Below are 27,587 nucleotides of genomic sequence, written 5' to 3' on the forward strand. Positions count from 1 at the left end.
ACAGTTTTCTTCATCGGTCGAAAGTAACTTTCATTAATTTGCCAAAGAAAAAATCAAGCGCTTTAAAAAAAAGTTATGTATACCTATAGAACTGTCTATCTTTACACATTAGAAAATATTTTCTTGTCATGAATTAAATGCAACCGGTCCAGCATAGAGTGATACGTGTTTCCCTTTGTGAGAGGAGTGTTTATTGTGAAACGCCCGACTGGGTTATAGCATTACTTCAGTAAAGGGGAATTGTAACCTCAAGTCCTCCACAAATCAAACGACTTGACCAAAATACATGCAGTGCAATGGATATTAAAAGTGATTCTGAGGCTGGGAGTGGTAGAGACCCCGATGTGGTTTATGTGTACAGTCCCGAGTACATCGATACATGCGACTCTCTTTCCAAAGTACCTAAAAGGGTAAGAATCAAAACATACAGTATTTCTGTAACTTTATACTTTTTTAGCACTGTTATGCTATGTATTGCTTTTGTGTATGTATTGTAGTTACTAATAGATCACATCCCATGTTATGTTCTGATTTTATCGCTACTTGTTGTACTGGAGTAATTTAATTTCTTATTTGCAAGTGAAATCGGTACATAGAATTATGTACTGTATATGTTGCTCGTGCACAAACGGTTTCCAGTTTGAATTTCATAGAAAATAACTGCTCATTACTATTAACCAGTTCTCCCTGGTAAGGCACGGTCGGATTTAAAGGGACAGATTACATTATAAAATATTGTTTAAACCCTGGCAGACTTCACCCCTGTTGTTGTTTCCTGTGAAATGTTTCAGTTCGTTTACATTTGTGTTTTGCTTTCCTGAGCTACAGCGGATTGCAAACGGAATTCATAATATTGTGCTGTTGTAGGTCCTAGTACTATAGCAGGAGCGTCTGTTTAGTTCACAATATCAGAGGAAGCTTATGTCATGCCATTGTAAACAAACAGGAAGGCCAACAAAGCATTGTTTTATATAGTAAAGTGCACAGAATGTTATGGAGGAATATATATATGTGTGTGTGTGTGTGTGTGTGTGTGTGTGTCATGGCATGGCATTGCCCGAGTAACGCCAGTGGTGAATTTGGTGGACCTCAGTGGGCCAAAATCTGGAGAAGGGGTTGCTCAAATGAAAAAAAAATACAGATAATGGCACCATACTTCAAGTGTGTAAAAGGTTCCTGGATGGATGATTGGGCTACATAATGCAAGCCCTGCCCGGAAAAAATGGGGGTAAATGCCTACTTGGCACTGTCAACTTTTACATTAAAATGAAAAAAATAAAAATCTCTGTACATTTGTAATCCAAGATCTTTAAGCATAATTTTGAATTATGCTTAAAGTACGGATTACAAAATGTTTGTCTCAATATATTTAGCTTGTATGCTAAGCAATAGGGGGGATCCTTAGGGATGGTCATCGGCTTCATTTTAAAAGCAAACCACCTGTATTGTCACTTTTGCTACAAGCAGCACAGTACAACAGAGACAAAATAATATATATTTTTTATATTTAATTGAAAATAGTCATTATTTTAGCAGTTTATGAATAAAACAATAGAAATAAAAAAAACTTTATTCTACATTTCTTGCTAATTACAAGATTTGCACAGATGAAGAACTGACAAACTATATATATATATATAATGCTTTATTCACTTTTGTATCCTTTAAGAAACATAAGATATATAAATAAATTATTTTTTGTTTTTCTAGGCAAGCATGGTTCATTCATTAATTGAAGCATATGGCTTGCTTAAACACATGAGGTAAGTCAACTATTGAAGACTAAGATCGTTCATAGTTCTGCTGTGCATACTAAATAATATATTTGAAAAAACACACATGCAATTGCCTTGAAGATCCTTCTGTTTCGATGTAATTATTACAACAGTTGTCAGTGACAGGTCCCCCACTACAGAGGTGTAAGTAACATGAAACAAGTAAATCACCAGGATCTACATTAATTGCATGCACATGTTAAAATGTAAAAGTTCTAAAGAATAAACTCAGCTGGGGTCCCCAAGTGGCTCACCTGGTAAAAGCACAGCCATGTGGTGTGCAGGATGAGTCATACAGTCAGGGGAGGGCATGTTCGTGTCCTAGCAGTGCAAAGTCGCTGGTCTTTGCTCGGGATTCCAAAGGGAGCATCGCACTGGCTTTGGCACTCCCATGGTTAGGGAGGCAAAACCGGCAGGGACTGTTTCTCCTCATTGCACTACAGTCAGGCACCCGGTAACTCGCTGACATCCGCTCTCGAGCTCCGGGGTGTTAAGAGGCAATTGGCTTCAGTCGTGCAATCGAAATGCACACTGACCTTCATTGTGAGTTACTCATGCTTGCTGTATTGCAGTGCTTACTGGCAGGCCTCTGCTGTGTGTTTTTACCAGGGTAGTAAAGCCCCACACTGCAACGATGGAGGAGATGGCAGCCTTTCACACTGACTCCTACCTGGAGCACCTGCACAAAGTCGGGGAGGAGGGAGATGACGACGACCCCAAGTCTATAGAGTATGGCCTGGGTAAGACTGTTGGGCGGGGGACAGGCTGGGTGAGAATGCATGATGTTTATTTTTGTACTGTTAACTCATTTAAAATAGTGAATGAAGTCATAGCAGGTTAGCACACAAAGTTTTAACATGCAAAAATGGTTTTCACAGGGAATAATGCAAATGACACGAAAGTAATAGGGTGTTATTTGTAGTTTTCGATAAAGTTTTATTGTAAATTGTTTTATCATAACTTATAGCATCTGCATCTCAAGTTTGATACACTGAAACATTTTGTACCAAAATAAATTCTTTACAAATCCCAAATAATTTAAACGTTTACCTTCAATACTTTTAAATCTAAAGAAATTTCTTGGCTGTTTATTTAATTGTTGTTGTTTTTTTTTTGCTACTGCCAATTTTCTAAAGAAAGTTACAAAATAGGAGGATTGGTTCTGACTGCCAGTTGTCACTAGAGGGCGCTATATATTAGACACTCCAAACAGAGTGCAGTACAGTATATATAGACCAAAGAATCGACCCACACTAATGCCAGTTTAAAAAAAAATGTTAGACTGCAGATGTGCCCAATTTCTTAACTTGCTCTTGTGCATTTTATCCTTAAAGCAAGTCAGGTTCAGGGAAGAATTTGTATTAATTCAATTGGATGTGGTGTGACAAGTGTGCAGTGTGTCTAAACTGTACCAGGGGTTAATTCATTTGAGGAAGCTGGAGAGGGATTCTACAGAGTGGTCCATAGAGTCCTCAATTTTGTTCCCGTGTGAAACCTCAGCAGTTCGTGCAGCCTTGACCACAGAAGCTCCTGCCAAGTTGCTTACTGAGTGCGTACCATCAGCCCAGTATCAAATTTGGTTACATCTGCTGTCTTACCCATTGTGACTGAAACTGACTTGGACCAGGGATATGCATATATTACTTGTTATGATTTGTATTTAATCAAATAATCTGTTATGTGAAATCCATTTACACAAAAGTTTCCAACCCTTTCTACATTTTAAATGTCTGTCTACGTGGAGGTTTGGAACATGTGCTGACAGAATTGCATGCATTATGCAAGATCCTTTAGTTTAAGTGATATTGACTCTCTTCCCCACCCCCCCCCCCCCCCCCCCCAGGTTATGACTGCCCTGCAACAGAAGGTATTTACGATTATGCTGCAGCAGTAGGCGGGGCCACTTTAACAGCTGCCCAGTGCTTGATCGACAGGACGTGTAAAGTGGCAATCAACTGGGCAGGAGGCTGGCATCATGCAAGAAAGTAAGACCTGAAACAAAAAAACAATGGAGAAGGCAAGACCAAACCCGGCGATGGCATGGGTGTACTGGGCTAGCACAGAACAAAACAGCCTCGAATTAACCCGGCAGGCAACTAGGAGGATGCTTACAGAATTAAGCAGTGAAATTATAATTAAAAAGAAAATAAGAGTAACAACATTCTACTTAATATTACAAAGTAATCATACTTTGAAAGTATCACCACAAATCTGTTTACATTTTAACAAAATATTGTTTATATAAACCCTGGCATTTACCATAGCAAATTAAATATGCTTTACCATACCTTTGCTATGCTTTTACTATGGGCAATATCATTTACTTTTAATAAAAGCTCTGGAACTAAAGACAAATCACATTTTGTAGCAACATAACTCAACTGGGTACAGTCTTTTACTGAAATATGATTCCTAGGGAGCTAAGTACTAAACACTTCCATCATTTTGCACATAAGATATCTGCTTATTTGTTCATATTGTGTTAATGTGGTACCGGTTTGCGGTATAGATTGCATTAGGCACATATTTAGAGGTGAACTCTCACCTGCACTACAATGTACATTTTCTGTAGGATTCTATAGGCAGTGAAGAAGGACTCAATAGGGACTGTACGTGTGTTTGCACTAACTGAAAACCCATCAAGATAGAAAAATAGTGCATTCTTAACAAGGGGAGCATAACTCAAGCAAGATGATAACATTTGAATGAGATTCCTCTTCTAAAAAAAAAACCTGTATTTGGCCACAGTAGTGAAGTTCTGTTGGTGACCAGTTGGTTCAGGTTTCATGTTAGTTTGTGTGTCACTGGTCTGGTACAGGATAAAGGTGATTGCCTTGAGCACTGAACCATTACACTACTCTAAACACATTCAGTGTTGGAGGGCCCTGTCATTTTTCTCTGCTCAGTGTACTGGCCTTCACATGTGTGTATTAACCCCAAAACAAGTGATTCTTTCACCAGCTTAATTGATTCCTCTGGTCAGAAGTAAAGGCCCTCTTGTGTGGAAAGGCTCAGTGAGCTAATTGCCGAGTGGAAGCCTGTGGTCTGTAGGGTCACTGAGAGTCCAGCTAACCCCCGAAGCAAGCCGAGGCCTCTTGAACTTACAGTCCCATATGTTAAAGGAAAGGGACCCTGCGCGTAACCTGTCTTGTCTTTCTGACTCGATTTCCTTTTTCTGTTCTAGCTTTTTAAAAAACGGTTTTGGACTTTCAAAAGCCTTCTGTCAAGAGTGATGGTGGAATTAAGAAGTCATGATTGGTGGTGGTTTAGCTGATTTTATTGCACAGGTGATGCATTTTAGAAAAATAAGCCTGTCCCTCTGTCCTATTCTCACAGTGTGAGATTTCTATAATTGGTATATACTTTACTGCTGGGTAGATCTCTTCATGTTAGATCTTTTAGTCGAAACGTTTATCATTGCATTTTAATTTATTTTAGCACTATTAAGTGTTTAATAGTTTGTGATGATCATGTTAGATATTAGTGCTTGATAGCAGCTGCAGACTCCTCTGTCCCTTGCCTCCCCACAGCAGTCTCTCCTGAAGCACAGCCCAATGTTGAGATGTGCTACTGTCTCCCCTTCCTACCTTTACCTTCCCCTGAGCATTGTGCTATGAACCTAGAGTACTTGAGCCCTGTTCTCAAAGCTCAACAAGGAATATTTTAAACATTTTGTAGAAGTTTAAGCCATTCCAGATATTCTTGTAAGCCTTCATTTGTAAGGTACTTGAACAAAAGGTGGACACTCTTTTTAAGTTCAGATGTGCCTATTAAACAACCACTAAAAACTGTAATAAGCTGTGAGGCAATGGGAGTCTTAAATTAGTTCAAGAATGTTTTTTATGAATAAAATAAAGTTTGAAAAAACGCTCTTTAAAAACTGACGTTAGCTTTGTGTAATTTCATAAAGTTCCCTACATTGTTTAACTTGTATTATCATCCAATATGATAATCAATATTTTTTTTGCTAGGCATATCAATACTTTAAACTGTTAAAATAACGTGATTAAGGGCCACATTGGTAATAAAGTTAAAAGTGTTTAAAAACAGGATATTTCAAAGTAGTTTCCACTAGTCTGTGCCTGACATGCAAACTTGATTGAAATGTCTTTCACAGTACACTCTATATTTTGTATACCCACGTTGAGCAATCACTTTTTCTCTGCATCTGTTTACTTGCTGTTACAAGTTAGCGTATAAACTTGATTTGCAGCAAAGCAGGGCAAAGAAGCATTCCCTGTGATCGGATTGTCCCTCCAGAGCCCAATCCAGCAGCTGTGAATTAAGTCTGTGGTGACAATAAAAGCCCTTGTCATATTCCAGCCTTTTCATTGTCCAGCTTCAGAGTGCCCTGCTCTTTTTTTATTCCATCTTATAGCAGTTTGTGGTAGCTCTCCAAGCAGTGGATCACTCGTGCTGAAAGGAGGATTTTGACCCCTCTGTCTAAAGAACAAAGCGTCTGTTTCTTGGCAAAACCGCGCTGAATGTAACTGTGCTTCGTTTGTGCCCAGGGCTTGAGTTTCCCGGCAGTCAGATGACCTGTGACTACGACCATAGTAATTGGGGTTATAGAGTTGCATTGAGTCTGGTAGTCCGTCACAGTGAAATGTGATATTGATGAATGTCTCCCAGTTTTTCTGAACCTTCTTATTCAGTTGTGATGAATTTAGTTCAGTATAGCTGTCAGTAAGGCCTGTATTCTTCCCTGTAAATATTGATGAACAATAAAGTCCCATGACATGAACTATAAAACAGTGATGTTTGAGGCAGTACTTTACTTTTCTGCCCAATATCCTTTTTGCCACAAAAAATGAATTTCACACAGGCAGAAAATGTATTGGTAGTACCTAAAAATTCACTTCGTACACTAGCATTTACTTTCATTTCACAGGGATATTCAGACAAAATCCAGGCCTATTAATATATTGACATCTCTTATCTGGAATTGTCTGACAAAAGACTACTAAAACAGTATATCTAATTAGTTGTACTAAAAGACCCCTTTGCTGTTGAAAGTCATTTGATTCTTTGCTTATCATTTCAATCAAATTCAAGCTACCTGTTTCAGGAATTAACACAATTAAACAATCGCAGGGTTTCAATGTGTCTTCATCCCTCATTTATTTAGGTAGTGTGGACAGGGTAAAACGTGATGGAAAGTATTCATTATGTTATTATGTTAAGGTAAGAACATGTTTTAAAACCTTGATTTAATATGCGTTTCACAAAGACTTCTTTTAAAAGGTTTGTTTCATTACTTTTAAGTACTCTTGAATGGCTTATGATTCTGTGTTTTCAGGTTCTGGATGATAAGATTTTTCTGCAATGATTTCCCAAATGAATTTCTGTCAGCCTATGGTGACCTGTGCTGAACTGTCTGCTTGAAAGCATGGTATTTGATGAACAGCTCTGTGCATACCACTGGAGTGTTTTCTGTAAACCCCTTTGATAGAAATTAAGCAATTCAAAGCGCAATGCAATGATAACTCTGATGTGGATGAACGCTGCTGACAGCATTCATCCATCAGGAGGCGTTTACGAAGCCGGTTTTGTTGAGGTTTCAGAAGTAGTGACTGCAGTTTCAATAGCAGGTCCTCAAAAGTCCTCCTTAACCTCACCATTTGTGTGCAACTTAAAATATCACTTGTCTCTTTGTGTCATAGCTGTTTTGTCTCTTTATTTTTTCTCTCCAGAGATGAAGCCTCCGGGTTTTGCTACATTAACGATGTAGTTCTTGGTATTTTAAGACTACGGGAGAAATACGAGAGAGTTTTATACGTGGATGTGGATTTGCATCATGGGGATGGTAAGTCCACAGGGAGCAGAGTGACCTCTTTACTGTGTTTACACGTACACTCCAAAAGGAAGTTGCAGATTAACCAGTAGATTATGTAATGGTTGAGAAAGCTTAAAAGAAAAGGAAGGTGCTAGGGCCCCTGTTCTCTCATCGTCATAAACAACCTAGACCATGGGGATATTTAACGAGCTCCAAAAACCAGCAGACAGCACAAAGCTACAGAGGTGTAGCCAACACGTACACAGTGGCTTAGGAAATCCAAAGGGATTTAGACCAGATACAGAATTGGGACATGACAAATGTAATGTGAACACATGTAAAGTATAGTAAAAAGTGTATAAATCAACACAGGTTATGATGGTTGCACAATGCGCTGGTAAGACCAGACCTGGAATACTGTATCCCGTTTCTGCTGTGATCTGCACTGCACAAACCCTTCAAGAACATGTCGCAAACGGAGACCTGCTCAGTATCTAAATGTCATTCATGTACTAGACCTGCTCAGTATCTAGGTGTCATTCATGTACGAGACCATATCTTGCAGAACACTTTTCTGGGTTTGGATGACCAATTTAACATACATTTATTTGAAACAGAGGCAAAAATAAATAACTGAACAAACAGCATCCCTAATCCTTTAAACGAACACCAGTAGAGTGCAAAAAAGCTTTTGTACCGCATAGATTCATGTTTTAAAGCTGTCACTTATGGAATTGAAACATATTTGATTATGCATGACTTGCTTATATTAACTTGGCTTGTCTACTGTCAGGTTGCATAGCCTTGCTAAACTGTGAGTAATGTGCTATTAGTTCAGCAATGCTTGAAAAATAAGAATACAAATGTGCATTAATAGATTGAACGTGTATGGGTGTGTGTTTTAATTATCATGAAATAAAGATGTGAAAATTAGAGGGGAACCGTAGATTCTAGTCAAAACGTTTGTCATTTAACTAATTCTGTTTATTTGTGTTTCTTTATCTTTTACAGGTGTGGAAGATGCATTTAGTTTCACCTCCAAAGTCATGACGGTATCGCTGCACAAATTTTCTCCCGGATTTTTCCCAGGTGAGGATTCCCCAACTTGAATTCTTATTTTGACTGCATTAAACAGTGATAACACTACCTTGAGATGTGTGGAGACCGGTATCCCATCTCTTTGATTACTAATAACGGGCTGATTTCATAAAGCTTTCACTCCAGAGCAGCACTTTCATAAGTAAAACAGTTTGGTCCAATGGGCTGATGAATCTTATCTTGCTGCACACCGCAGTGAGTGCTTTCCTATGTGGAATTCAAGTCTAGACTGCAAACATCTGTTTAGCCTGAACCATGCTTTTATTGTTCCCAGCTCAGGCCGGAGCATTGTGTGACTGGGCTTGTTTTACACGGGCTTGGTGTTTAGCTGGGTTTGTACCTTCCATCGCAGCTTCTTGCCTATGAAATGCACTCCATAAATTGAAAGTGAATTGTACCCATCCAAGTGCTCTCCCATTAAGCACAATCCTAGTGTTCTGATAGCAGGTAAACCACTTGAGTTTATTTCCTGGAGGCAAAGGGATATTTTCCTTTTATTTCTAATAAATAAAACAATTGCTAAAAATGCAATTTCACTAAACTGGAAAAACAGAACTAACACATCAATCCCTCAGTGGTTAAATATAATGTTAGGTCATGCATCTGTGGAGAGACCCGCAGCAAGGTTACAGGATAAATACCATGAATTGAATATCTGCCCCTTTTTATCTAACATGTCTAGGACTTATAATGTTTTTTTGTTTTGCTTTTTTAACCATTCTGCATTTGCTAGTACATGTATGTGTGTGTGTGTATATGTATGTATGTATGTATATATATATATATATATATATATATATATATATATATATATATATATATATATATATATATATATATATATATATATATATATATATATATATATATATGTACACAGTACTGTGCAAAAGTTTTAGGCAGGTGTGAAAAAATGCTGTAAAGTAAGAATGCTTTCAAAAATAGACATGTTAATAGATTATATTTATCAATTAACTAAATACAAAGTGAGTGAACAGAAGAAAAATCTAAATCAAATCCATATTTGGTGTGACTACTCCATTCCTAGCAAAGTAAATTGGTTGTCAAGGCAGAATGGTTCTAAAAGTTCTAAGCCATGCTGGTATGGTGACTTATTTGCATAAGATGGAACACTTGTTAGCCAATGAGATTGCTCCCTCTATACTGGTCATTTTATAAGTGGCTTTCGATTTGGGTATTATACAAGAACACTATGTTATGAAAGAGATGGAGCGCCTGCATAAACTTGTTACACACAGTGTTATATTACGAAGATTATGGTAAGCATTTTATATCCTGACATATTTGTTAGAGAAACTCTACCAGCAAAATCAAACGGTACCCCTCCCTTTGACTTGTGACACTGCCTTTTCACATATCCATTTTAATTCACGTTTTCAACATATCAGAGAAGCTATTCCCCTAGGATGTTTTGTTTGTGTTCACAGAAACACCCCATTTTTAGTACTGATTGTTTAGGGAATGGATCTGTAAACAGTTTGAATTACCTAACAGACACGTGTATTCTCAGTTTGATGCGCTTTTCCTAACCTGGTTTGACGCAGGTACTGGAGATGTGTCCGACACGGGGCTTGGGAAAGGAAGGTGGTATGCTGTTAATGTTCCCCTGCAAGATGGAATTCAAGATGACAAATATTACCAAGTCTTCCAAAGGTGCTACTCTTTTTTTTTTTTTTTTTTTTGTATTTATATTACTAAATGAAAACATCCATATCGTGTTCCTGTTTCATCTAACCTAAGTTTTTTCAGAATTTAAGCTTGGATAGCTACCACTAGCTTTATTGCCCCTTACACAGGTTCTATAAATTAAGTACAGCTGTCCATTGTCTAAAAAGAGCCACTCCAACCTTTAGTATATTTGAAGATGACCGGAGGGGAGGGGGGGGGGGGAGTTGGGGCACTTTTCTGCCCCACTAGGCCATAGCCCAGCCCAGCCCAGCCCAGCTCAGCTAATGCTTTTAACACTCTGCTTGTTCCAGTGTGCTTACAGAGGTACATGCAGCCTTTAACCCTGAAGCTGTAGTCTTGCAGCTGGGTGCAGACACGATGGCAGGGGACCCCATGTGCTCCTTCAACATGACCCCAGTGGGAGTGGGGAAGTGCCTGCAGTATGTTCTACAGTGGGAGCTTCCAGCTCTAATATTGGGAGGAGGTGAGTAACAGTGGCAAGGCATGCAAGAACCTTTTTGATGACAGATGGTGTTCAACAATTACACACTTCTTCTCTAACCAAGCGCATCAATACAGTTTAGTTGCACTTTGCTTGGGATTTTTAAAAACTATTTATTAATGTAACACAATGTCAAATGCACTTCCGTCCGTCTGAAACCGCACGCTTCACAATTGCTTTACGTTTCAGTTCAAACAGCAATGAAAATATTGACATTGCTAGTTTGCTACCACTAAGCACACACACACACATGATTATGTTGCAGCTGCTGCTTTGAAATTGAAGCTCTCGATTAGTCGGCTACCAGTTTCTGAGGTTGACTGTCACTTTTCTAGTCATTTATTTGGCACTACCCCTAGATGGTAGTTTGTTAGCACTATTTAATTTCAGTCTTCACATGTTGATTCCTAGTTTTGTGGTCAGCATATACAGACGTGCTCAAATTTGTTGGTACCCCTCCACAAAAAACAAAGAATGAACAATTTTCTCTGAAATAACTTGAAACTGACAAAAGTAATTGGCATCCACCATTGTTTATTCCATATTTAATAGAAATCAGACTTTGCTTTTGATTTTTTATTCAACATAATATTGTAAATAATAAAACAAATGAAAATGGCATGGACAAAAATGATGGGACCGCTAACCTAATATTTTGTTGCACAACCTTTAGAGGCAATCACTGCAATCAAACGTTTTCTGTAGCTCTCAATGAGACTTCTGCACCTGTTAACAAGTAGTTTGGCCCACTCTTCCTGAGCAAACTGCTCCAGCTGTCTCAGGTTTGATGGGTGCCTTCTCCAGACTGGAAGTTTCAGCTCTTTCCATAGATGTTCGATAGGATTCAGATCAGGACTCATAGAAGGCCACTTCAGAACAGTCCAATGTTTTGTTCTTATCCATTCTTGGGTGCTTTTAGCTGTGTGTTTTGGGTCATTATCCTGTTGGAGGACCCATGACCTGCGACTGAGACAGAGTTTTCTGACACTGGGCACTACATTTCGCTCCAGAATGCTTTCATTGTGCCCTGCACAGATTCAAGGCACCCTGTGCCAGGCGCAGCAAAGCAGCCCCAAAACATAACCGAGCCTCCTCCATGTTTCACTGCAGGTATGGTGTTCTTTTCTTTGAAAGCTTCATTTTTTCGTCTGTGAACATAGGGCTGATGTGACTTGCCAAAAAGGTCCAGTTTTGAACTCATCTGTCCAAAGGACATTCTCCCAGAAGGATTGTGGCTTGTCAATATGCATTTTAGCAAATTCCAGTCTGACTTTTTTATGTTTTTCTTTCAAAAGTGGAGTCCTCCTGGGTCTTCTTCCATGGAGCCCACTTTCACTCAAAAAGCAACAGATGATGCGACAGATGATGCGATCAGAAACTGACGTACCTTCACCTTTCAGCTTGTATCTCTTTGGCAGTTATCCTTGGTTCTTTTTCTACCATTCGCACTATCCTTCTGTTCAATCTGGGGTCGATTTTCCTCTTGCGGACGCGCCCAGGGAGGTTGGCTACAGTTCCATGGACCTTAAACTTCTTAATAATATTTGCAACTGTTGTCACAGGAACATCAAGCTGCTTGGAGATGGTTTTGTAGCCTTTACCTTTACTATGCTTGTCTATTATTTTCTTTCTGATCTCCTTAGACAACTCTCTCCTTTGCTTTCTCTGGTCCATGTTCAGTGTGGTGCACACAATGATACCAAACAGCACAGTGACTACTTTTCTCCATTTAAATAGGCTGAATGACTGATTACAAGATTGGAGATATGTGTGATACTAATTACAGAAACTAATTAATTTGAAATATCACTATAATCCAATTATTTATTATCTTTTCTAAGGGGTACCAACAAATGTGTCCAGGCCATTTTAGAATATCTTTGTAGAATAAGCAATAATTAATCTCTTTTCACAGCTTCTTTGCTTTATTCTATGACATACCAAAGGCATGCAAGTATACATGATGAAATAGCTTTTAATTTCATCACTTTTCAGGAGGAATGAAGCATTATTTCAATGAGCTGTAAGGGTACCAACAAATTTGAGCACGTCTGTAAGTAAATGCATGTAAACCAGAGCATTGTGTTAAAGCTGCTTGCACTGTACCTAAACACCTCTAAACAGAAGGTTTCGCTCACCAGCACTGTCAATAATCCAGTCTGTCAATACCAAAAATGCAACAACCGATTCTAGTCTTTTTTTTAAATTTAGATTGCTATGCAAGTCTTCTTATCCATGCAACAGGGCAACGATGAAAGGTACTAATTGCACACAAAGAACCCATTTACTTCAATCCCGTTTTATTTTCTCGTCTCCCCTTTACTCCCTGTATCGCTGGAGACAGGAGGGTATAACCTTGCCAACACTGCCCGATGCTGGACCTATCTGACTGGCACTGTCCTCGGCCAAACGCTCTCTTCTGAGATTCCGGATCACGAGGTAAGGCTCCAGTGGGGCTCCTGTTTCTTCACGCTCCTCGCTGAGTCATTCCCCCTAATCAAAGCCCTAGCTCCTGGTCTCAATACTGTTTTGTTGTCAGGTGGTTCAGGAACAATAACACACTGTCCCTATGGCATAGGGAGCACTTGTTTCCGATGAACTGTGCTTTTCCAAAAAGATTTGGAATGAAGAGAGATTGTAAATTCCCAGATAATTGCACAGAGAGCAGGGGAAGGAGAGATACAGTAAAGGTTTCTCCTCCTGAGCACAAAGAAGTCTTTTGGCTTTGAGGACTTTCAAGTTTTAACCCTTCCTAACCAAAACCCACATTAAAATTGCTACATCAGAGTTTGTGTATTAAAAGTTATTATGGCTTGTCACCAGGCTATATTAAAAACCGTTGAAGGGAGGGAAGGGTAAAACTCAAATCAGTGTGATGGGAAATGACATGTTGTGACAGGTCAGCTCTACAGAAGTGACATATACAATATCTACAAAAATACAACAGCAACTTACATGTTGAGCATCTTCCGCAAAGACACTGAGACAAGTAAGTTATAGTAATACAGTCATTTTAAGTGACAGATAAAACACAGTTTGAATGCCAACGGTCTGCATTGGGAGGGGATTTCACAGTATTTGAGGTATATATATATATATATATATATATATATATATATATATATATATATATATATATATATATATAATGGCCAAAATCACAGCCTCCGAGCCTGGATCTAAGCAGAGAGCATTTACATCCCAGGGCAGGACAGACACAGCTAGGGGTTTGCTTCTGAATCCTAGAAAGTTCTTGCATGATTATGTGCACTAAACAAATTGCCGTTTTTGTTTTTGTTTAGTTTTTTCAGAATACTTAAACGTTTAATATCATTTAAAAACGTTCAACTCTATTTTATTAAATATCAATTTCTCCAGTGACAGATAAAGAAAGTTCAATACTGCAAATAATTTAATACTGAGTCAGAGCTGAAGAACTGAAATAAAACACCCAGCTAAATCCAAGATACAAACCCTAACCACTGATGTGTTTGGTTTCTTATTTTCTGGTGTAGATATTGTACACTAACTGTATCTTTTGTCTAAGTCTTAATAATAACCTCTTAATAGCACCAAAATAATTACCACAGTTCCACCTTTTAAGTATTGGTTCTTGTTTTAAATGTGGGCAGTCTTCTTCCAGCCATACAGGGAAACCGTTTTTCTAGCCACAGTGTTGCAGGTTCATTCCTGTCTTGCAAATAACAGGACCCACAAGAAATCAATTTATAGCTCAGAAGCAGAATAAATGGGCTTCACAGGAGACAAAGGGTAAATTTACATAAAAAGAGCAACAGCAAAATAATAAGTGACTTGTGATAAAGTTATGCTAAGGAGAAGAAAAAAAAAAACGTTGGTTATTACCCCTTTGGGGAATATTTTAAGACATCATTGCATAGTACCATTCCAGGTTTGCCTGTGAGTCTCAGTGAAGTTTCCTGTACAGAAGGTGCACGCAGTATCTAATGAAAGTGCTACTGAACAGGCTGTAGGGTTTAAAACCCAATGCATTACTCTCCCTAACTTTCTGCTTTGTTGTATATATTCCTGTAATAGCTTTTTTCAAAATAATCACGATTGTTTTTATATTTGTATTAACATATCCCTGGTCATTTAATCAGTTTTCATTAGCTATTTCTGTTTTATATCAGTTATGCATTGGGGCTTCCCATCAAAATTCTGAATGTTCTGAATTCACAACATCGGCAGATTGAATCCAGCCTGTTTAATCAGAAACATTTCTTTGATTCCTGACTCCTCTTTATCATTAATTAACATTCATATTTTTTTTAGTGAGCCAAGCCTCTATTTTCAAGGACACAGAGCAGGATGCCTGCATTCAATCAAGAGTTATATGGAGGATTGCAGTAAATTTAAAGATATTGAAGTCAAAAAGGTGAATTTGCCCAGAGCTGTTCGAATATAGTGTGCAAGTGTCGGGACTGTGAGAACTAGAATCCTAGTCAATGTGCGAATCCTTAAAAACCCTCGCATGGCTATTTGTTTTCTGCCGCTGTAGCTGTCTAGCTGTCACTTCATGGCCAGTGTCAACCACTCTCCCTCAAAGCTCTTGTGATTTCTAACACCCAAGGTGTCGATTTTATTCTCATTGTCTGTTTTGTTTTCGCTGCAACATTTAAAGTACATGAGACATGAGAACCTTGCTGGTCAGACGGAAAGCTTCCTTGAGAAGTCCATTCATTCTTTTCTTACCCGCTTATTCTCTGCAGTCCTTTGTCTTTCATGCCTGAAGATCAAAGAGCCACATCATTGTCTGTGTCAATTTACACCAAACAAAACACAATTTAACTGCAGTGGGCCTGGGGAGATAAAGAGAGGTTGGAAGCTGTGGAGGGAAATCGCTTAAATGTGCAACAAGAACACAAAGCACTTTGTACCTGCCGGACAAATCCCTTTGCTCCACCAGCTGCCAACAGCCCTCAGAGCAGGCTCCAGGCAGGCAGAAGACACTGGGGTCTCTGCTTCGGGGACAATGGAGACAAACAAAGGGGTTACTGAGGACTTTCAAAAGCTAGGCCGTAGCCAGTTCCACTAAAACGTTTACTTCTAAACTAGAAGTGATCACATAAGTACATAGATGCAGAATATAATAACTTAAGCCATCAGTGCAAGAACATGTAATCATGTTGTCTTCAATGTGTGGTTTAAATGTAAGCATAGAACAGCATATCAAGGTATATGACTCCTTTTGAGTAGCAGGATATATTTATGTTATCTGGTCAGAGCAAGAGTTAAGCCCTGTTTATAAATGTCCTACATTTCTGTGTACAGATGCTTTTGAGTCTCTACAGATCCACACAGGTCTTCAGTTGACAGAGCCCTGAGTTTAAACTCAAAATGCAAAACATTAACAACATAAATAAAAAAAGACACCTACAGCAATTTTGAAACCAAACTGCAAATTATTCAAGACTTTCTGAAATGAACCAAAAATTGGATTTCCAAATTATTTATAAAAAATAAAAAAAATTGTTGCTGTAGTTTTATGTTTGTCTTTGTTTTATAGTCTTACACTTACATTGATTCTGTAAACAGAGCAGCTCAGCCCCAGCGTACTGTGTGCAGACGCTCTTGTGACAACACTATATAATTCAATGAAACTACAGCAACTGAACGTGTGAACTTGTGTTACAGTCACAGCCTGTCAAACTCAAGATGCGTTTTCTCAGTTTAAAAAAGTTCTCAAACATATTTTTTATATATCTTTTAGCTTGTTGTATTGACTTTGATTGTTAAAAATCCAGGCACTGTTAGGTGCCTTGATTGTTCCCACACCAGAAAATCAAACATGGCCCATTCTTGAGAACCACAGTGGTGAAGTTTGATATCTGAAAATGAAGCAACATGGAATATAATGCAAGTCATTAATAGCAGGAATGATACTCATCCTTTCTTTACAAATGTTTTTTAAACACTTCAGTTGTGTATAGCAGCTTTTTAGATGACATATATCCAAAGAAAACAGAGTGATCTGCCTGGTAATCGCATGACCAAAAAAGAAAACAATTCTTGGGAGGGGTATATGGGAGTTCCAAAGCATTCTGGGAGATTTCTTGAAAAAAAAGGAATACATTGGCAGAAATTCAGACTGTGTTTTTGTTTAATGATTTGTTTTTGTTATATCTTCTCAAGAGTCAGACTTGTATTGTAATCAGTTACTACAAGTCTTTGTGTGATACTGTAATGAATATATGTGGAGCGACATTAAATAAGTTGAAGACATAAAAATACATCTCATATGAAAACAAATGGATAAAACTAATTTCCATTCATGATGTGGCAAACGCACTTCGGGGGGGTGGGGGGGGGCTGATTTCCAATGAAGTGGAGGACAAATAACAGGAAGGAAGCTACAACAAAAATAAACTTCACTGTAATGGAAAAGGGCAAATGTTCAGGTGTACTAGCTGAAAGCACCATTGCATTTCTTGTCTTGGTGAAATGACTGTGTGTGTGATAGGTGTGACACACTGTAGCTAGTATCCATTACAAATTGCACATAAATTACATCTAGGTTCATGTAATAAAATGTCCCCATGTGCTCAGGTAAAAGGTGACTACAGTCCTTGAGAATTGTTTGGAGCTCTGCAATGTTGTCCTTTATTCCACAAGGATATTGTCCTGTTTGGAGCAGAACAAGCACCACTAGAACCTATGACTTTGCCCAGGGGATTGCAAGCGTTGCCTGAGTTATTTTTGGGGTCATTCACTCTTTAACCAAAGTTAATTTTATAGAAAGATCAGGAACAGGCAAGACAGTGCAGTTTTTATTTAAGCACATTGCATCAGTTTCGCTTGATTCCACATAGACTACTCATGGCTATCTTTCTGAGATGATCACATGCTTGATAAATGAATAAATTACATCAGGTCTAGCTGTAAATGGATAGGATGATCTCTTGAAATTGATAAGCACTAATGCTTGCCTTTACTCGTTAATACTAACGATCTGCATGCTGTGCTGCTGGGCATCTTGGACAGCTGGACTTTCATATTTCAGTGAGATAAAATCAAAGGCTGTATTAAAGTCAGGAGCAAGATATTTTTCAAATAATTAGCTGTGACCTATGTGGAGACCCAACGCTTTCCAGTGGGCCATTTTAGTCATCCATTCAATCATCCGGTTTCATCCATTCAATAATTCTGAGGTAAAACTGTAAGAAACTAAATTAAATGGAAAAATGAAATTTTGAAGAAAACCCCTTCACCGTTGCTATCAACTAAGCCCTGATAAGCAAACGGGCGAATTTCTTTCCCATAGGGTGTTGACGTCATCACCAGACACTGTCGGAACTGAAGCTTCCTCTGCCTGGAAGAGCTGTGTGCACTGGTTAGAAAAGGAAGCTCTGGCACAACACAAACTGTTGCAGTTTTGACTTTTCTCACAGCCCTGTCAGAAAAACAAGTACTTTCGGAGCTATTGTCTTCAGGGGGGCGCGGCAGGTATGTCATGCACCCTTGAGGGCGCTTGTCGGGCCCCCTTGTCCTTGACCTGTACTGAATGGCTGTTTTGCTTGTGGTAACCATGACTGTCTGCACATATGTACAGAAAGGGTTTTTAGGGAATTTCACAGAAAACATTTGTATGGTATTTTAAGTCCAGTGATCAGTATCCTGGGTTTAGAAAGATGTCGCTATTCAGCACTCGGGCGGTTAACTTAAACTGGCCGATAGTATTTCACTTTGTGTTTGTGGCATATGTTATGAAAGATTATAGTAAAGTTTATTAATCAAATTTAATCTGCAGTAAATATCATTAGAATTGTTACAGAATTTACATAGACAAATTACACAGTATTTTTATATACCATCTACACTGATGTGTTGCTAATATCTGGATAAGTATTTAATGTTGGTATTCCAATATGTTTGAAGCCTGCTGTATACTTTAATAACTGCCAACAGGTAGTTAACCTGCAGTTACTGCTTATGACAGCCCAGCTATGCATGCAAACATTGTGGGGTTTATTCAATTGATCTAAGCGGTGGCAGATATAAATATTGCTGCCTTTTAGATCACTAAATCAGGGCCCTTTGTGTACGAAAGTTAAGAAATCTGACATATGAATGTGTGTTAGCTTTAATGCAGCTTAAACAGCAGTCCAGAGGGGCTTCATTTTTGACAGAAAGAGGAGGCGTTAAAATAATAGTAATAAAGGCTTGGAAATAATTGAGTAGTGTGTTGAAACCTTTCTTTGCAGTAATGTTGGCTTCAGTAGCTCTGTCTGACGCTCCTTTTCCACAGAGCTGCTAGCTGTTTTAATAGTCTGTCGGCACCTATAGAGACACACAGGGCTGGTACTTCCTACCATTGCTTTAAATAGGAACATGGATTCAACCTGGAAATGGTATTGTGGTGCTTGGCAGCTGTGTGGAATTCTGAGTTCTGCTGTATTTCCAGATTAACCGATGAGACGTTTGTTGTTTACAACGTGATTATTGTTACTGAGTTAGGAAACTGGAGTCGTGCCTTAACCTCATAATCTAAGGGGAAGCTCACGCCTTACTCGGGCATGACCAGTATCTGTACAAAAACAACCAAGTTAGAATAAAGGGACAGGATTCTACAAGAGGCCACGTCTTTAAAGGGTTTGGTTGATTGTTGACAAAATCATCAGCCCCACTTGTTGTCAAGTTCATTTTTGACAACAACATGTTTCTGCGGTATTGTAGAATTCTCTTGGCTGATTGCCTGAAAACATCCCAAATAATAAAAGATTGCGATTGTTTTTTTGAAAGAAAGATATTATATATATATATATATATATATATATATATATATATATATATATATATATATATATATATATATATATATTTTAAGGCCTGTTCTTTATAAACATTTGCTTAGGTTAAGAGTGCTTTGGAAATGAGAATACACCCCTACACTCTTTTTAAACAGTTTAACTGCAAACTTGATTTAATGAATCAATCAGTCCTTAACAAATCATTTCTTAAAACCTTCCTTAAAACATTACAATCTTGTGAATAGGGGCCAGTATACAAGTGACTTTTAAAGGTCATGCATCCTAGACTCAAACCCAAAGTCTTTGGCTCCAAGTCATCAGTTCTTCCCACTATCTTTTAAATATTATTTGAATTTCAGTTCTGAAGTGTCCTCTCTTCTCGTTGGCAGTATTTTACGGAGTTCGGCCCTGACTATGTACTGGAGATCACCCCGAGCTGCCGACCTGACCGCAACGAGTCTCAGCAAATTCAGCAGGTCATCAGCTCCATTAAAGGTAAGGTACAGTTTGCTTTTATAAATTAATATTAGAAAAAAATCATTTTTTTAACACATTGTTGTTTAGGCTTTACTTGAAAAAGAATAGCAGCAAAACAAAAACATGGAATACCTTGAAGAGTACACAACCAAACAACTGTACTACATGCAAGGGTTCTGTGTAGGTGATCTGTGTAATCGAGATGGCACACCTTGAGATAGTGGGCCAGCTGCACAAACTCCATCTTCTTCACATGTGGTACGCCGATGTATTCTAGGATTCTGTCATCTTCCATTTATTGGTATCGTCCTATAAAAAATACTCTTTGTGGCACAACTCATTTTTTTAATATATGCTTTTTTTTCTTACAAACAATTAGATAAAGATGCTATTCCCCTTATATTAAAATACCCGTTCTATTTCTTTATGAACCAAGAATACGTTGATATAAGTTGCCTTGATTCTGTGTTAAAGAAGAGAGCGATCGTTACGAGACTGTGCTGTTTGTGTTCAACCTTATAACGAGAATGAAAGTGATGGTGGAATGGCATAATGAGAGCCACGACCATGTCATCTTATAGCTGATTCTGCGGGATACAGGGCCGCTTACAAAGGGGGAGCACTGTATTTCTTTGAATGTGTGTAAAGTATTGCAATATTTTTAAGCATAGAGACTTCAGCAAAGTTGAAATGGTAACCTCTGCATTACTCCGGGAAGTAAAGAAAGATCTTTGTGTGATTTCATTTTCTGAACAACGTGCCTTTAACCACGCAGTCACAGATGGGACATGGACCTCAGGCAGATGTTTTCTTTTTTCTCTTGGTTTCTCTGCGGTTAAACAATCTGAAGCAAATGTGCAAAGATTGAACGGATGATGCTCAGCATAACTACTGACTCTGCAGATTTCATTGTTATCGGGGGAAAAAACATTTTCTTCCCGACTGAAATGAGGCCAAAGCTGGGCTGTTAATACTCTCATACTCACAAGCCAATAATAACCTTTAATGTAATAGGACTTATTTTTTTGCTGAAAGCAGAAAGACGTGTTTCAAAGTAACAACTTCTTGAACATACACTATACATAACCTATTGCATTGTTTCATTCATTTTATTTTTAAAAAACAAACATCATATGATTTCCACAGACTATAACTGAACTTTTAAACACAGCCTCACCACCACCAGCAGCAGGTCATTTCTGGAGCCTTTCAAGGCTGATCCAATTGTAGCAATGTGTAAAATGGATACAAATAAAAATAGATAGAGACTGATTGTCTGACCAAAGGAATTCCAAAGACAAGTGGGGATGTAGTAGAACATCTGGTCATCTCTAGTGCACATTTCTAGTTGCTGCACACCCACATCCTGAGAGTGCTCGATGCACAAAGGACATATGGAGTTAACAGTTCCATGAGGTTCACAGTAATGTAATGCTTTTAAATTCAAGAGCAGGGTCTTTTAAAGTCAGCTCTAAAACACCCAAAAAGCTATTGTTGAAAGGGAGTGATTCGGTCATATTTCTTAGTCTTGCAGCAGCATTTGGAATGATCTGGACACATGATCCCCTAGTAGTTCCATCACTGTTCAAAAATATCAATCCTTTTGAGTCTGGTGTATGATCGGTAGATGAGGTAATTAAGTAAAGACAGACAGCACGTTTTCAGGGGAGAATTAATTGATATAAAAACAACAAAAAACTATTTTGGAACAGAACCAAACCATGTTTTGTTAGTTTAATACCATAATTGTTTTATTACCCAGAGAAGTGCCTTTGTGCTTGCGTCAAAATACATGTAAGCCAAAAGAGTGGATCATTGTTTGTTTGTGACATGCATGAATTATCCATATTCGTGTTGAGAACTGTTTATCCAATTGTGAAGTTTCTTTGGACATTCATTAACAGACGTTATCTCCCTGTGTTCAAATATACGTCACACCATAGCATCTAAAAATAAAAAAGCCTTTTAGTATCCTATGCTAAGTCTCCAAAATCTTCTATCTTCTAATAAATCGAATTACCTGTTGCCAATGATCAACAATAAAGTAAAAACTAGACTAACTGTCCTCTGAAGCACTTCCTCCAGGTGTGAAAAGGATGTAATTTGGATGATCATGCAAAGCAAATCACTGCTATGAAAAGTTCAACTTGCATAGCAAATAAAAACCCTGTGTAACAGTAAATTCAAGTAATCCAAGCTTCCGAATTGGAAATGCATGCTTATCATTTTCTTGTGGATGTAGGTCATGGTGATCCACTTTTGTCTGAGAGCTGTGTTAAGAATTGTAATGGAAAGTATGTCCAGTAGAAGGATTTGTCCTACATAGTTTAAAAATCATAGTGTGCAAAGATTCAAAGACCCCAGAGCTGTAAATACCCGTTCAAATATCCGGAGAGGAACTCTCTGCCCTAATTATCAACTGCACAGAAAACAAAATCAACTTGGGATTACATTCACTTCAGTGAGCAGCCTTTCACTACTTGAGCATGGCTGGAACCACAGGGGTTCCTAATAGCATGACTTATGCCGTGTAGTTTCAAATGTGCCCGAAAACACCAATACAATGTTTGAACAGGCCTGGTTCGGTTTTTCAGGGCTGCGGTTTGGGCTCCTTGCAGTCGTTCAGTAAACACCAATACAGTGTTTGAACAGGCCTGGTTCGGTTTCTCAGGGCTGCGGTTTGGGCTCCTTGCAGTCGTTCAGTGCCATTCCATTTCTAGTGAATTCAACCCCATTCTTTACAGCGAATCCCTAAACTCTTTTGTCCTGTGAAACTGCCTGCAATGAAACTGGAGTCCTTTCCAACCCCACTTATAAACGAGAACAGTTTGAGCTTCATAGTAGCACTGAACCATTGGAAGCTGTCAGTGAGCTGCTCCCAACTAATTGTGCAGCTAGTTTTAGAGGTTTTTATTTCCTGCTACATTACTGTATTAAAAGTCCTTTGTATGGGGCTATATGGTTAGTGTGAGAAGCACCATGGATGTATTGTAGATTGAGAATATTCTACCTGGGCAATATTGAAACCAGGTGAGTTTGCCGTTTTACAAAGGTACCAACACCCTATACTAACCCATATTCGCCCCTGTGTCACACTTATATTTTTACATATATCTAGAGAATTCACTTATAGTACTGTGATGAAATTTGGAATAAACATTCTTTATTCAAAGTATTCAGGATTTCACAGTTGCCCAGTAGGATTCCACAGTTGCCCAGTAGGATTCCAGTGCAAATAAACATTCTACTGTGCAAGGACCTAAAAGCCCTCGTAAAATGGAAAGGAATTTCAAACGATGAAGTGAGTTGTGTAAAATAGATCTTGCTGTATTGCTCTGAAAACAAGTATGGGAGATGGGATGCTTAGGAGCTATTGGGCAGTATTTTCAAAACATTTACTCCGGTCTTTAATTAACTCCTATTTTTTAAAGAATGAAAATTCAACATTAATGTACAAAACGGAGACCCAAACAACTTCAGAGTGCTTAAGATATGTTCAATTACACTACTTAGATGTTTGATACTAGTGTTGTAGGATCAATGTGTTGAGACTGGAGTAAACTGAAAATATGGCCCATCATGTCTTAAATAGGACATTAACTCTGCTATGACATTTCTTTGATTTATGCCCCCTGGGGATGCTTTTCTAGTTTTTAGTTTTATTTTATATTTGTGTTTATGCAGATCGTTGTCATGGAACTGATCTACACTATCTCCTAATGTAGTGTTTACAGCTGTGGCAGCAGATAAGTGGGTTTGACATACTTGTTTAAACTCATTCGTGTCAGTTTTCATTTTTTATATTGTGTTCTGTTTTTGCGTCTGCATGTGTGTGCTGATAAGGGAAGTAGAGCTGTTGTCATATGGAATAATTTAAAGGGGTTTTGTTGTTTTTTGTGGTTGCAGAAGAAATGTGTGCAGTGTTTAGAGGGTGGTTAGTGACAGGGGCCAGTGCAAGGGGTTCTCGGCAGCAGTCTTGAGTCACGGCTTGGATATGAGTCAGGTTCAAATATAAACAAGATTCTATAAACTTTTGAAAGCACAAATACTCCTGGTTTTCCAGGGAGATCACGCTGGTTTTAGAACAGTCCCAGTCCCCATGATGAAAAGAGCCTCTCTCTTACAGTGGTGTTGGGGGTCACTGTGTTGCTGGGGGTGTCTTTCAGAAGAACTGCAAACCTAGGCCCAATCATCTAGTACACAGTAAAGATCAGTAGTGTTACATTTTGATAATAAACCACCTAAAATATTTTCTAACCCCCCCCCCCCCCCCCCAAGTTGATTAAGACTTTTGTCAGTCTGCAAGTGACCGTCTTCCTTGTCCAAAATAACAAGATACACACTAAAATATTGATTTGGTAGCTGACACATTAGTGGTGTTACCAGTTTAGAGTTTAAGGGCCATATTTTCAAAGCATTTACTCATTTTTGAAAGAGGTAAAGCACCTGTTAATTTTACAAAACTAAAACCAAAGAACAAAGTTATATATTTGAGTCATCTTAAGCACTCTCATTTTGAGTGAAAGGGATGTAACATACATATGTCACACACATTTCTCACGCTGTAACCAAAAAATGCCAACTGCTGATTGGTTGTTTATTGTTTAGTATTCCCATAAGAAGAAAGTCTTTGGTGTCTTATTTTCAAGTAGACCTCTCACTACCAAATGATTGCCCACTCTGAGTCAAGCATATCGGGGAATTGGAGCACATTTGTAAAATTTGTAAAAAAAAAAAAAAAAATTCTTACTCACGTGACACACTATAATGGGACCTGTGGGGAATGGCAATGATAACATCATCATAAAACAATGAAAATACAGCAGTGGACAATTTGTTTGCTGTTTTTGCACAGTGCAAGAACAGTGTGGTTCTGTCCCAACACTGGTGTGGTTTTACACTGCCACAACGGAGGCTTGATCCTCCCACAGAGATGATGATGTTATTATAGAAACCTTAACTTATCGTTTCGAATGCCAGTTGCTTTCATGAGGGAAAGGGTGCTGTATGGGATGCAGAGTTAAACTTGTAATTATTTTGGAAAGAGTTTCCATTGTTGGGGTTCATGGGTTGCTGTGAAGATTCTGTTATTTTTTTACCCTCTCTCTCTCCTCTCGTTGTTTACAGGGAATCTGAAGAATGTGGTTTAAGAGTGGAACGCGGATCATATTTCCTGAACAGGGAGGCCGTGCTAATGAAGACAGTATGTAGAAGTTATCGCCAGAGGGGGGAAATTTGGAAAACATTACTTGAAAGTTTCCAAGGACTTTTAATGGGAAAACCAGCTAACTGATTTTTTTTAACCATTTTACCCAGTTTTTTGGACTTTCGTCACTTTTTTGTGATAGTAAATGTCGGCCCGCAAGCTGTTCTGATTTTAAAAGTATCTAGTACTGTTTTAAGACTTCATGAAATACTGTATGTTTTATCTCACTTAACATGATTTGTCTGTCACTTTTATGCACCTTCATTGTCAAGGGCAGTCAAAATGTATGGGTAGTTTCACCCTGATTTCCTTTGCAAGGCATGCAGTTAAGTTAGAAACTATCATCAAAACAGTGTATTTACTGCCCAGAAAATCTCAAACAAAGAGATAGACCCATAGATTTAAGCAAAGTTCTGTCTTGTCCCTTTCTTGGAGTTCGAATGGAAGTTCTGGAGTAAATGACAGTTTAATGTTGGTAAGTTTAATCAAGACTCATCTTCAGTTTGTATGAAAGCCGTTTTCATTTTAGAATCCTGTGTAGATCATTATGTGCCAAAACATGAGTACTCTTTAAGCAACTGGATGTAATAATGAGTTTCTGGGAAAGAGGCATAATTTGTGTGTACTCAGTATAGACTTGCTGAACTGGAAGATGAATACACTTTAGGCTGTCTTACCAGCTGGTCCTGATGCAGCTTAGTTGGGGCTGTCTGTGAAGAGGTTATCAGGTATCTCTTCATGTACAGCTGGAGTACATTAAACAAGCCACTCTGGTCATGTGATTGCACTTCTCTCGAATGTTTGGAAGAAGTGTATTCCCAATATAATCCAATGGCTCTAAACACCACCACTGAGATGATGACTTATCCTTTAAAATCTCTTTTAAATTTGTGAAACCTAAATGGGGACAGACTGGGGCAAAGGTAGCATGTGGCTGTTTTCAGTAGACAAATGCTGAAGGGCTTGAGCGGCTGGAGGCTAATTTATTGTGTTTTTATTACTTTTAAGTGGTGGTGTTGTGTTAACAAAAACAGCAGTGTACTTGGCTCAAAACTTTTGCAGCAGTCAACTTCCTGACTGACATGAACCGTGCGATCTGCACCTCGTTCATGGGGGAACAAAAAGAAAAGAAGTGGGCTTTCATGCTGTATTTAATTCTAAAGTCGTCTCCAACTTAGTCCTGTAAAAAATGGTTTTGCCAGTGTAGAGTTATGCTTTGAATGAAATGTGAAAACCACAAGCAGCCAGATTGCAGCAGGGCACTAGGTTGCATTGCAGTGTTGACAATTTAATCTCCACCTTCGTGTATAAATATACTCGGATGCCTTTTTTTGCATCCACTGGGACTGCGTTGAATGCCATTTTAAAACATGTTCCTATCAGCAGTAGAGAGTGATCAAACCGATTTCAACTGGGGCTCTAGTGAGGGTGGCTGGTAGAAAAAAGAGTGACCAAAGAAATCCACATATATGTATCAGCTCTAGCAATAAAAAGGCTGCTTTTTAAATAACCAGGCAATATCAGCAATTTTTTTTTTTATTGGTACCTTTTGGATTGTAGACTATTTGATATTGGAATAAGGAAAGATCTGCCTTAACAACCTGTTTCATGGTACAGATAGAAACAGCAGAATTGACACACAGGACAGCATCTGCCACAGCATCCTGGTAGCAAAGGCTCAGTAACCCTACACTGCAAACAGCATTGAGGAGTTCTCACATGGACTTCCTCCTGAGCCCATGAAGACTTTAATTAATTTCCTCCGTTTATAAATACTGTATGGACTAAGAATACAAATAGCTGCATCAAAGCAAGATAAATATTAACAAACAGGTGCAATCTTTAGTATCACCCAGCATTAAGGTTCCAAGTGTAAATGATCAATTAGACATAGTGTCATGAAGGATAGTTCTACCTGGGGATGACTCCTAGTACTGTACTTATAAAATCCTGCTTGTTTTTTACTACTGATCAAAAACGGTTAGGTTGTAAAGAGCCCCTGTGCATTTTTAATGAACTCTTTGTGTTTTTATTTTACATGTGGCTATTGTTAAGTGTATAAGCTGTTTGAAATTGACTTCATTTATCATTTTAGCAAACATGTTTTTAACTTTGTAACTGCTGATTTTTAAACTGACAACTGTTCTCTACTGTAAATAGTTTTCTTCTGAAAGTCTTTGTTTTGTTTTTTTTCTGCTGTTGACTATAGAAGCCACAGAACGGAACTGTTAGGATTGGTTGCTAATTAATGTTTTAACTCACTTTCTGCGATAATTACAGTACTCAGTGATACATT

At 38.4% G+C, this 27,587-nt stretch overlaps 1 protein-coding gene across 3 annotated transcripts; it reads left to right on the top strand.

The window, feature by feature from the left end:
• Positions 1–27,464, top strand: LOC117430358 (histone deacetylase 8-like). 3 transcript variants are annotated; one of them, XM_059001045.1, is made up of 11 exons: positions 2–410; positions 1,711–1,763; positions 2,385–2,515; positions 3,619–3,760; positions 7,469–7,581; positions 8,563–8,640; positions 10,215–10,323; positions 10,650–10,822; positions 13,185–13,279; positions 19,998–20,103; positions 25,213–27,464. In XM_059001045.1, exons 1-11 carry the CDS (start codon positions 297–299, stop codon positions 25,233–25,235), a joined length of 1,137 nt encoding a protein of 378 aa, XP_058857028.1. In that variant the 5' UTR covers positions 2–296; the 3' UTR covers positions 25,236–27,464. The 3 variants fall into 3 exon arrangements, with proteins under 3 accessions (XP_058857029.1, XP_058857028.1, XP_058857030.1); XM_059001046.1 differs by lacking the exon at positions 1,711–1,763 and having other exon boundaries at positions 1–410; XM_059001047.1 differs by lacking the exons at positions 19,998–20,103; positions 25,213–27,464 and having other exon boundaries at positions 13,181–13,279.
• Positions 27,465–27,587: the final 123 nt, after the last annotated feature.

The sequence above is a fragment of the Acipenser ruthenus genome, chromosome 26 (genome assembly GCF_902713425.1).
Source record: "Acipenser ruthenus chromosome 26, fAciRut3.2 maternal haplotype, whole genome shotgun sequence".
NCBI classification, from domain to species: domain Eukaryota; kingdom Metazoa; phylum Chordata; class Actinopteri; order Acipenseriformes; family Acipenseridae; genus Acipenser; species Acipenser ruthenus.

Excerpts from the sequence above, each read along its gene's own strand:
- LOC117430358 (XM_059001045.1), top strand. The coding sequence starts at position 297 with ATGGATATTAAAAGTGATTCTGAGGCTGGGAGTGGTAGAGACCCCGAT. Across the intron at positions 7,582-8,562 it reads GGATTTGCATCATGGGGATG|GTGTGGAAGATGCATTTAGT; the intron begins GTAAGTCCACAG and ends TATCTTTTACAG. Across the intron at positions 10,324-10,649 it reads TATTACCAAGTCTTCCAAAG|TGTGCTTACAGAGGTACATG; the intron begins GTGCTACTCTTT and ends TGCTTGTTCCAG.